At 33.6% G+C, this 12848-nt stretch overlaps 2 protein-coding genes across 2 annotated transcripts; both read left to right on the forward strand.

The window, feature by feature from the left end:
* Positions 1-414: 414 nt before the first annotated feature.
* LOC120526796 (trace amine-associated receptor 8a-like) lies at positions 415-1449 on the forward strand. Its single transcript, XM_039749941.1, has one exon. The coding sequence runs from the start codon at positions 415-417 to the stop codon at positions 1447-1449; it is 1035 nt and encodes a 344-aa protein (XP_039605875.1).
* A 9316-nt stretch (positions 1450-10765) lies between these two features.
* On the forward strand, positions 10766-11800 carry LOC120526797 (trace amine-associated receptor 8a-like). Its single transcript, XM_039749942.1, has one exon. The coding sequence runs from the start codon at positions 10766-10768 to the stop codon at positions 11798-11800; it is 1035 nt and encodes a 344-aa protein (XP_039605876.1).
* The last annotated feature ends 1048 nt before the right edge of the window (positions 11801-12848 follow it).

The following is a 12848-nucleotide window of genomic DNA, read 5'->3' on the forward strand; positions in this document are numbered from 1 at the left end:
TCCTTAATGCGAGGCAGCAGTACTACCACTGTCCCAGCTGCTCAAATGGTTATACTAAATTATCTTTCTTGTTGATGTGCCTAGAGGAATTAAGTTTTAGATCTTATGGGAGGAGAAAAGTAAAACATCTATTGATTATATATATATATATATATATATATATATATATATATATATATATATATATATATATATATATATATATATGTTGAAAACATTTCATAAAATATTGACATTTTAGTATGTTATAACTTGCAGGAGGAGAAGCCAAGTTATAAAGAAAGAAATAAAAATGTACTTTTTCTTAACAGAGAAGAACAATCAGTGAAGCATTAAATAAGAAATATATCATTTTTTTCTTATAGAATTAGAGTGGGATTAATACCCTAAAACATCTGGAAGCTGTATGAAAGAATGAACTCAACCATGATAATCATGGAAGCTCTGGAATATTGCTTCGAAAATGTGAACAAGTCTTGCATTAAAGCTTCCAGATCCCTTGGCCTTAGAGTAGTTTTATATTTTGTTTTTGTTTCAACTGTACTGATCACAATCTGTGGAAACCTCATTGTAATTATTTCGATCTCTCACTTTAAACAGCTGCATTCACCAAATAATTTTCTTGTTCTTTCCTTAGCAACTGCTGACCTTCTGCTTGGATTAATTGTACTTCCCTTTAGTATGGTACGAATGGTGGAAACCTGTTGGTATTTGGGTCCCTTCTTTTGTAGATTACACACTTGTATAGATATGCTTCTTTGTACAGCTTCAATATTTCATTTATGTTTTATTTCAATTGATCGTTACTATGCAGTCTGTGATCCACTTCATTATGCCAACAAAATCAACACTAATGTAATTTGTCTGTTCATTGCATTAGCATGGATCATTCCAGCTATCTATAGTTTAAGTTTAATTTACACCAAATCTAATGACCAAGGTCTCGAAGATTTGGTGAACATTTTGTCATGTGATGGTGGTTGCCTACTCCTGTTTAATAAATTATGGGCTTTGCTTGATGCAGTGACATTTTTTGGACCTTGTTTTGTAATGATAGCAATATATGCATACATTTTCAAAGTTGCTAAAAAACAAGCCTGTAAAATACAGCTTATGGAGGAGAAAATAAACTCTTTGGAAGAATGTAAAAGCAAAGAATCTAAGAAAAACAGAGAACAAAAAGCTGCTAAAACTCTTGGAATAGTTATGGGAGTTTTTTTATTATGTTGGGTACCTTACTTTACTGACACCGCTGTGGATGCCTATGTCAATTTTTCAACTCCATCAGTTGTATTTGATGGTTTAATCTGGTTAGGTTATATTAATTCTGCATTTAATCCATTAATATATGCTTTCTTCTATCCTTGGTTTCGAAAGGCACTAAAACTTATACTTACATGCAAAATATTTTCTTCCAATTCATCTAATATTCAGTTGTATAGTGACTGAAATTTGTGATTCAATTTAATATATATTTTAGATGTTTATATAAATAAAAAAATGAAAATAAGAAATGGGAACTCTTCATGTTGTAATATTTTGTGTGTTTTATATCTTGCATGTCACTTTAAAGTTTATTAAAAATATATTTGCCAAAAGTACACAATATGCTGCTTACCTGACATTTTATTAAATTATTTCTATCCCTTAATTCTGGCCTTAGGTATTAATATACATATTACTTCCAAAAGACAACTAAATGATGGGTCATTGATTCACCTCTCTCAATGACACATAGCAGAATGTCATATGTGCCATTGTAACACTTTGCCACCACTGGCTAGCCTGGTGAATTTCACTTAAAATTCCTTATAGTTTCGGCATGCATTTGTAACCCTTTCTTGTTCACACTTCTCATTGAAATAACTTATCTTCTTCTTGGGGACTCCATGTACCCAATCTGTCAACATCAATGATTCTCAAGTTTGTTACATTTTTTTTCTGAATAACAAGTGCCAGATCCACTTCAATGCATTTTTGTGCCCAACATTCCATTGCTAGCCTGGCAACGTACCACACCCTCTTGTCCTGTCAAAGCTAATATTCAAGAAATGGGGTTTGTAAAAACCTGACAGAATCTTTTTCAGTTGTATTTGGAAAGTGCAAGTGGCAGGTCACTACTAATATTAAACTAATAAAAAATATGATAGTTCTGTAATGTTGTGATTCTCAGATAAACTAATCTTTTATTGTGCATTGCAAAATGTTGTGTTTGGTTTTCTTTCAGAATTCAGTGTTTTGTACAAGTCACAAAACTTTCTCTTTTTAATCCATTTAGAACAAATTGTTGTGATTGTGTCTGACTCAAACAGGCAGAGGTTCTGCCTAGATGGCAACCCAGGACCTCTGTTTCTCTAAGTAAAAGAAAAACAAACAAAAGAAAAAGAGTGTCATCAAATAATGATGCGGTTATACCTATTTTTTCTGAAGTATCTCTACTGTTAAGCCCTTATGAGAAGAGTAAAATATATTGCATTTATTTATGTAACGCTATGCTAGTTCAATGAAACAAGTAAAGTGAGCCATCACATCAGGGATAGATATAAGTCAAAGACAAGGAAGTAGGAGAGGATACCTTTAACAAAGTTTTTTTTTAATTTGAATAAAGAAGAAGAAAATAAGTCATTGGAAGATTACATTTGGAATGAAAGTGTGAAAATGCTTTATCAATATAGAGATGTCTACAGTCTGTTCTTCTTCTATAGATTAAGTACTACATAGTTAGATAAGGATGAAATCAGTCTTCTTCATGGATAGGGACAAGAGATTTGAGTTTCTCTGCCTTAAAAAGTGCCCTACAATGGTTCAATTTTTGGGTTGCTGTTAAATTAAAAAAAGAGTGAACACAAAATTAAGTGTTTCCTATCTTTTAGTAACAGCAGTTAAATTTGTGGACTTCTGTTGATTTGCAAGATTTTATTGTACAGTACAGTAACAGAACTAAAATTTATGTACTGCAATGCACCTTCTGCTTTAGTCTCTGAAGTGTCAACTTTTAAAAGGGTGTTCATTTTTGACTTTCTCGTAAATTAAGTTATAGTTACATCTAATTGCTTTAAAAAGAGGTATAGGACCGTTATAGATTGTTCATGTTCTCAATATTATTTTTCCAGTTAAAGTAAGATAGAGGACAGATTATCTACAAACGTCTTGTTTGAAGTTTTCCATTATAAGTTCTGTTTAAAGAATTCCTTTATATTTTCTTATAATAATTAATTAATAAAGGAAATTGATTAGCCCTCAGTGAAATTTATGAATAGAAGTATTTTAACTATACATAGTTAAAATAGTTAACTATAGGACAGTTATAAAAAAAGGAAAAAATAGGACAGTTATAGAAAAAGTTCACAAAATGGCTGCATTCATGTAAAAACAAAATGGCATGGATAAAAATGGAAGTCAAAACCAAATCAAAAGGAAAAAATAGGAGATTTGGTACAATGCAGAATGAGAAGAGAAATAAAAAAAAAACTCTGCTCAATCTTAACATTCTAATACTTGTGAAGAATACTTTGAAGTGCTATGTTATTGTCATTTTTTTAGGTTGTGTTCTATTGTAATTTCCAAATAAATATATTAAAAAATGCCATAATGCACTTTATACATAAACTGAAACAGACTTCTTATAACAATTCTATATGTAAATTTCACTGAGTGCTAATCAATTGTTTTTTAAGTTTTGTCAAGTGGTGTCAAATCAGGGTCCTTTTACCTTTTTTCAGACCATATTCTTAACTATGCAAAACACTCTTAATATGGCTTCACCTTTCAGCTTTAAATAAATACATGGCATTCCTGCTGCGCTTGACAGGAGTTTAGGGTAAGGCATTTCACCTGACATTAATCAGCTGATTAGGTTTAAATATAACCTATACAGTTTGCTGTGCTTGATGGAAAGTAACATTTAGACAGATGTTTCTCATTGCCAGTCACACCTTCATCCCTTCCTTAAGGTCAAAAGCAACTTTGCGTTTATGATCCACCAACATTTTGGTAAACGCTACAGCAGTAATCAGATTCTAATCTACTACCAAATTATTCTAGTACTATTGTTTAACAGGTGGAAAGGCTTGGTACCAATGATAATGAAAGTTCAAATTCAAAAGCTCTTGTTTTGAAACCGCGAAAACATTTAAAAAGAAGCATCCCTTTAGCAGTATTTAAAACTGTACTTTATGTGCCTGGCTGTTTTAGAACAAAGTAAATTAGAAGAGTCTTTGTGAAGGATTTTTAAAATTCATTTTATGTAGTTTTTGATACATTTTAAATATGTTTATATATATATTGCTAATACATAACAAAGGACCATTGCCAGCCTCACCTAAAACATGACGAATATCTGACCATGTATTAAGTTGTTTACCTTATGTTTCCCTACTTTTTCAGAGGCTATACAATGATTAAATACTTTTTCGATGTTGTTTCTTATCTTTATTTAAAAGAAATCCATGGCAATAGTATAAATGATAAATGGATACTTAGTACCCTCAAGCCAATTTCTCACTTTTTCTAAAGCCACGGTCATGTCAAAAACCAAAATAAAATATTTTGACAAGAGATTAGGGTTTAAAAGAGCTTGGCGAAAGAACAGTCCACAAAACAATAGAGGGACAGAGGCAAGAGATCAAACATTTGATTTTGCAAAGCACTACATTGTTTGCATGAAAACATATTAATACATGCTATATTAATACATGTTGTTGTTGTGTTATCTAAAAACAGAGGTATGTAAGCCACCATCTTCAATAAAATTACTATGCAACACAACGCTGTTCATATGTGTAACAGCAAAGCTGCTCTTCAAAATAGAGCAACAAGCATAAAAAAGAAGAAAAAAGGCACAAAATATCAGGTTATGTTGGGAAGCATTGGTAAAGCACTTTGCGCCACCCACCACACAAATAGCTCAGGATCCCAGTTGGCATCCCCCCAGGTATACAAACGGTCCAGTCCGAGCCCCATTGTTCTCCTAATCTATCCACTGACTTCATAGGAAGACTCACCAGAGACATGAATGATGCTACCGAGTTAAGTAAACCTCTCAATGAAGTTGATATTCTCCCTGCAGACAGACACACTGCTAATGGTTGTGCCCAAGAGGTCATTAAAGGCCCAGATCTTGTTTTTTATCCAGGACATTTGCAAATCCAGACACTCAGACTCCTTGCTCAGTCTGTCAATAGCCCCAATAAGAGCCTCCATTGACTCTGCAAATATTACAGCATCGTCAGCAAAGTTAAAATCAGTGAACTTTCTTTACCTCTGGATCCCGCAGCCTGACCCATACCCAGTCCATGGGAGCATTGAACGGAGAAGGAGCAAATACACACCTGACGAACCCCAGAAACAACTGGGAAAAATGCAAAGGTTGTGCCTCTATTATTAACAGCACTCACAGTAAGAGTGTACAGGCTATTTATGATATACAGAAACTTTGGGGGAATTCTACTATCAATACAGGTAGACCATCACTAATCCACATCCCAGTAATCCAGGTCCTTTGCTAATCCAGTATAGATTTAAAATTTCCCAGGCCACAGAAATTTCAAAACTCACGGGTTACCACACCCACGTATTACACTCTATTAGTTTGTATACCGAGTGAGTGGTCGTGAACAGATGCAAAAGTTTGGCGACCTTTTTGGTCATAAACCGATTTGTACGTGTTCCGAGACGTTAGTGAACCGAGGTTCCACTGTATTACATTCTTAGGACTGAAACACAATCTGATTAATTGGGTGGTTACCTACAAAAAAGTTAACCAGCTGCTGTGGCACATTGACAGTACAGACATCCGAGGTCCAATCCTAGTAAGGGGACGCAAAAGTGTGTACACCTGATGAGCCCTGAAACACATGTTGTATACTGTTTGAGTTATTTGTCAGATACTGTATAATCTATTATCTGCTTCTTGCAACTGAGAGGATGTGACAGATGTCTGTCAACCAACCACAAGTGTTAACCGAGGTAACCATTAAAACAATCAGATTGCATTTCATACCTAAGAATTTATATACTGTATATTCCTGCACCTTACTAAAGGCAAAGATCACCCAAACTCACACCTAAATATGTAGTCTTCACTGTAAAGATGCCTGGGGCATCAGGAATATCTGAGAAATGGCAAGTGCTATTCAAAGTATGTTTTTCATCACCCATTTGTAAAAAGAAACTTCAGCAGGTTATAGAAGTATAGGAATGTGTACATTTAAAATAAAGCAGAGATTTAAGGACGTAGATGAAATCTCCAGGACACTCATTCTGTAGGTCCTTGGAAATGTATTTTATTGTAAATTAATTCATATTTTCCATATACAGTCTTAGCTAGAGTTAGTATGGAATACTTATCTGCCAAATCTCTTGTTTACAGTATATATAGACTGGATTGGCCAGTGTTTGTGGTTGCCGATGTTTTAAGCCACGAAGGACATCAAGTAAAGTTTACAGAAATATGTCAGTGTATTCATTCTGCTAACACATTTTTATGATTTTATTTTTGTAGGTTGTAAAATGCTTTAAAATTATGATTAAAATGAAAGCATAATAATATTGTCCTTGTTTCTGATTCTTGTTTACTTCAGTTATACTATTTTTAGCAATTTCATTAAAGATTGGAAGCTGTTGACTCTAAACATCCTTTTTACTGAACAACATTGAGCTGTTTTGGCCTCCATTTTTGATAGTCAGCAGGGAGAAATCATTTCATCTTCAGTGCCTATTCATTGATTTTGTACGTTTGTCTTTTTCCACTCCAGAGTGGCTGGAGAAGGAAAGCCCATCTAAGCAAGAAATATTCTTGGAGGAACACAGGCTTGATTTGGGATTTTGGATTGTTTTTAATATATTATTAAGTGCTAAACCAAATGCTACTATATTCTTTCAAAAAGACAGAAATGCAATGAAAGTTTAAAAAATGGAAATTATAATTGTCTGAAGGCATAGTGTCTCAAAGTCTTTCTTTTCAAATAAAATGAACAATGTTTCACTGGTATTAGATTAAAATGCATATGAATAAAAAATTGTTTAGAAACTCAATTAGAATGATATATTAGCCTTTATTATATCTTGCCAAAAAATCTCAAGGTACTTCATTAAAATTTCCCATGTATGTATGTGACCAATCATGTTTAAAGAATTCCCTTATTACTCAGGTGTTATTCATATAATAGACTGCTGTTAGTTTAATGTACTTGCAGATACATCCTTGCTTACATACAGAGATTTGTACAAAACCAACAAGGAAAACAGGTGAGAACTTTGTATTTAAAGCAGAAAACAAAACCTAAAGTTAAATATTTAAGGTCATTTTTGATGTTTTTGTTCTAAAGTCAAAAAATTAAAAAATGAAGGAAACCCTTTTTTTATTCTAATTATTTATGTGTTCTGTTTTGGTGATACTTTTAAATAATAAACACAATATCCTAAAAATATATTTAACTAAAATGTGCTATATTCATTTTTAATATAGAGTCATAATGTATATGTTTCTGGTTATGATTTGGTAAATTTGCCTCTCCTAGCCAAAGCAGCACAATAATCAGTAAAGCAACAGTAAAAGGAAAAACTCAAAATTTACTACAATGTGATTTTGGTTGAACATTACTTATTCATTGTATTACCAAACAGTAAATGAAAGTTTCAATAACAGTTTTAATATTCCTAATAAGTTAGTAATATGAGTATAGGGTCATCTTCAAATATAATTTTGTGTTAATTCTGTGCTAAGTCCCAGACTTTACCCTTCTGTTTCTAAAGATATTTTTGCTCAGTATTACAGCTGTAAACATGGCACATTTTAGATGGTTAACACAAAGTTTCAGAATCTCACTTGTAAGTTTTTTTATTAAAACAATTGGAAATGCTAATGCATTAAAAGACAATCCGAAATTGTCCCTGGTGTGTGTGTGTGCCCTGCAGTGGGCTAGTTGCCCTGACCGGGTTTGTTTCCTGCCTTGCGTCCTGGGATTGGCTTCAGCAGACCCCCTTGACCCTGTAGTTTGGATATAACAGGTTGGATAATGGATGGATGGACATGGGAACAAAACCTCAGATGATGTCTACTACTCCAAGACGTGTTTTTGAATAGGAAACGGTTTACCACTAACTTGCTTGTACTAAACAGATTATTTAATGCATTTGATAACATAGCAGTTACATGATATCTATAGCATTTTTAACAAATATTACATCTAAGCACAAAAATACATTAGTTTTATTTTAGTAGGTATTCACATTTTTTATTAATAAAACTTTGATTTTTTCACAATTGTGTAAACATTATGTATTTTGCTGCAAAGAACTGTCCTATAGTTTAAAATGTAAAAAGATAATAACAAATAGGTGTATGAGTAACAGATGCGTTTTTGCAGTACCTAAACTGAAGTGTCACCAAATCCAGATATAGCCATGTTACAAATCTAGTTGATAAATGGATATTGGGTAGGACTTTGAGAATAATGTATTTTAAAATACATTGTATGCTGCTTGAAACAATAGTGAAATTAACAGTACTGTGTATTTATTTATCAAAAAATGTAGCACAATCTTTAATCTGCTTTACAGATTAATAGTTTATAATAGTTATAATTAACAGTAACCACAACTTTTATTCATGTTAGGAAATAGAATTATTTATTTATTTGTCGAAAAGGCAGAAATCAGGGAGTCACAGGGGTCTGAGCACTGCACAGCAGGTAATCATCAAAGAAAAACAATATTTCTGTATATGTTAACATGTTATTGGACAATAATAGAAGATCAGTAATAACTATACTTTCTGAACATCCATCCATTATCCAACCTGCTATAACCTAAGTACAGGGTCACGGGGGTCTGCTGGAGCCAATCCCAGGGCGCAAGGCAGGAAACAAACCACAGGTAGGGCGCACACACTAGGGACAATTTAGGATCACCAATGCACCTAACCTGCATGTCTTTGGACTGTGGGAGGAAACCGGAAGGAAACCCACACAGACACAGAGAGAACATGCAAACACCACACAGAAAGGATCTGGGAAGCGAACCCGGGTCCCCTCACTGCGAGGCAGCAGTGCTACCCACTGTGCCACCCTTTATATACAACAGGCACAAATATTAAGTTAATGTGAAATATTGAATTGATGCCATACAAGTGGTACGTCTGCTGCCCAATCCATTGTGCTTTTACCTCATGCTCCATGTCACTGAGAAAGGCTGCAGTTTTTGACAGTCTCAATGGGATTAAATATGGTGAATAATGAATATATGGACTTCAGTTCTATGGAAAAAAAACTTGACAAAACATAATGATAACTGGAAAAATGTTGTGGTTTTAGGCTACTTTATGCATGTGTGACTCTGTTTTACATTGTGGACCAAACATTTAAGTGCTTTGAGTCTTTCAAATGTGTAAATGTTCCATACTGCATAAATAAAGGGTATTATTATCATTGTTATTTAAATATTTCCAGTTTCTCTTCCATTATGGAATTGTGACAAGAATGTTATCAAAACTTTTCACTGAACAAATAGCTTATTGTGAAATTTAATACTGGTTTATATAAGCTTTGTCTTTGAGTCCACTTTAATTTTTTTTCAAGCTGGAAGTACAAAAATGATCTCAGCTGATTTTTCAAAGGAATTGGTTTGTCCTTTATACTGAGGGACAAATTATTGCAGGAAGAGTAACATGTGGAAAACAATACATACTCACCCACACACTCTGCCCACTTAAATGTGATTTGGGGCTAGGAATGGGCATAGGGCATAAAGGTAGCTTTAAAAAGGCATCTGTTTAATAGCAGCTGTTTTCTATGACCTATTTACTTAAATGTATTATCATATAAATTACATAATATAAATTTACTTAAACTAATGCAAAGTTGTGAGCAACCAATGCCTATTTCAGCAGCACTGAGTGCAAAGCAGGGTGCAAGTCCAACCCAGCGCTTCCACACTGGGAACAGTTTAACACAAAAGCCTTTAGGGATACAGGAAAAAAAGTAAAGTACATAAATAAAAGCTCCACACTGACAAGGAGAGGACAGACACAGAGGAAGACCAGGCATGAAATTCAAAACTAGAATGCTGAATTCATGACAAAACAGAACTAACCCCTGCACTATCATAAAAAACAATAACATTTTAAGGATTAAATTATTTAAAACAGCGTGTAATGTTTAACATATGAATTATTATTACATTACAAATTGCAAAAGAATTATAATTTTCTGGCAGCAATAGCTAAATATTCCTTAAAATTATAATAAAAATACTAACTTATAACTATAAATCTAACTATTTTTTACAGCACCCTTTATCAGTGAAAACAATCCCATGGTGGTTGTGTAAAAAATCTCTTAAATATGACACAGAGAACAACTGGTGATGACTTGTGATATTCTTGTTGACATCTTAATTCCTTTAGACACTGTCTGCCTATGGAGCAATGATAATGGAGAAGATAGATAAAATATCAATTAATAATATATACAGTGCATACAGTACATAGATAATACAGTTTTATGAAACACATTTTGGAAAAAGTACCCAAAACTATAGGAGTTTTATTATGTTGTAACTAGCAGCAGGAGAATGGAAATTAAATAAGAATTTACTTTTATTGAATTAAATGTCTTAAGTACTGCACTGGATGGTTTTCCTTCTTAACAGAAAAGAAATATCAATGGATCAGTAAAAAAGAAATATGATACTAATGTGCATTTTGTTTTCTTATAGAATTAGAGTGGGATTAATACCCGAAAACACCTGGAAGCTGCATGAAAGAATGAACTCAACCATGATAATCATGGAAGCTCTGGAATATTGCTTCGAAAATGTGAACAAGTCTTGCATTAAAGCTTCCAGATCCCTTGGCCTTAGAGTAGTTTTATATTTTGTTTTTGTTTCAACTGTACTGATCACAATCTGTGGAAACATCTTTGTAATTATTTCGATCTCTCACTTTAAACAGCTACATTCACCAAATAATTTTCTTGTTCTTTCTTTAGCAACTGCTGACCTTCTGCTTGGATTAATTGTACTTCCCATTAGTATGGTACGAATGGTGGAAACCTGTTGGTATTTGGGCCCCTTCTTGTGTAGATTACATACCTGTATAGATATGCTTCTTAGTACAAGTTCAATTTTTCATTTATGTTTTATTTCAATTGATCGTTACTATGCAGTCTGTGATCCACTTCATTATGCCAACAAAATCAGCAATAATGTAATTTGTCTGTTCATTGCCTCAGCATGGATCATACCAGCTATCTATAGTTTAAGTTTAATTTACACCAAATCTAATGATGAAGGTCTCAAAGATTTGGTGGACATTTTGTCATGTGATGGTGGTTGCTTACTTCTTTTTAATAAATTATGGGCTTTGCTTGATGCAATGGTATTTTTTGGGCCTTGTTTTGTAATGATAGCAATATATGTTCACATTTTCAAAGTTGCTAAAAAACAGGCCTGTAAAATACAGCTTATGGAGGAGAAAATAAACTCTTTGGAAGAACATAAAAGCAAAGAATCTAAAAGAAACAGAGAACAAAAAGCTGCTAAAACACTTGGAATAGTTATGGGAGTTTTTTTATTATGTTGGTTACCTTACTTTACTGACACCGCTGTGGATGCCTATGTTAGTTTTTCAACTCCGTCTGTTGTATTTGATAGCCTAATCTGGTTAGGTTATATTAATTCTGCATTTAATCCATTAATATATGCTTTCTTCTACCCTTGGTTTCGAAAGGCCCTAAAACTTATAATTACATGTAAAATATTTTGTTCCAATTCATCTAATATTAAATTGTATAGAGACTGAAATGTGAAATTGCCTTCAATGAATGTATATTTTAGATTTTTATGTTAAATTTAAGAAATGAAGAAAACAAATGGGCGGCATGGTGGCAGAGTGGGTAGTGCTGCTGCCTCGCAGTTAGCGGACCCGGGCTCACTTCTGGAGTTTGCATGTTCTCCCAATGTCTGCGTGGCTTTCCTCTGGGTACTCTGGTTTCCTCCCATAATTCAAAGACATGCAGGTTAGGTGCATTGGCGATTCTAAATTGTCCCTAGTGGGTGTGTGTGTGCCCTGCAGTGGGATGGCGCCCTGCCCAGGGTTTGTTTCCTGCCTTGCAACCTGTGTTGGCTGGGATTAGCTCCAGCAGACCCCCGTGGCCCTGTAGTTAGGATATAGCGGCTTGGATAATGGATGGATGAAAGAAAACAAACTGGAAATGTTTTATGATAGTACATCTGCTATATTACTCATATACTATTACGAACAAAACATTAGCAAAAGCTTCCTTTGGTCTTTATTCAACTTTCAAAGAATCAGTAAAGTGATGTTTCATCGATACACAATGTGGCATGTGAAGAGTGTTTGCTACGCTGGTAAAATTTCTTGTGACTATCAAGGAGTCACACGTGTTACACTGAAGTATGCAATATATAAAGAAATTTGCCTCACTTAACCCTCCTCTGATTATTCCAAAGTGAGTTATTTTAGTAAAGCACCGTACAGAGATAAGCACTTTAATGATGCTCATAAATTTTTATTAAGACAAAAAGAAACCTTTGTTAAAGTCTGGTTATAACAGTATGTGAGGAATAGTTGCATTTTGACAATACTTTAAGTAAAGTGTTACTTATTTTATTTTGTATTATTTTCTTTGTTTTGTCCTTTTCTTCTAACCTTGTTACTTTAAAGTTTAATGAAAATATATTTGTATCCAGTGTGCAATGTGCTGTATACCTGAAATTTCAGTAAAATCTTTGGATCCTGGCTCAGGTATCCATATAAATCTAACTTCCTAAACATAACTAAATTGTCAGCCACCCATTGAAACATTTAGAATACCTTCTTTCCATAT

Source organism: Polypterus senegalus, chromosome 3 (assembly GCF_016835505.1).
Source record: "Polypterus senegalus isolate Bchr_013 chromosome 3, ASM1683550v1, whole genome shotgun sequence".
In the NCBI taxonomy this organism is placed as follows: Eukaryota; Metazoa; Chordata; class Cladistia; order Polypteriformes; family Polypteridae; genus Polypterus; species Polypterus senegalus.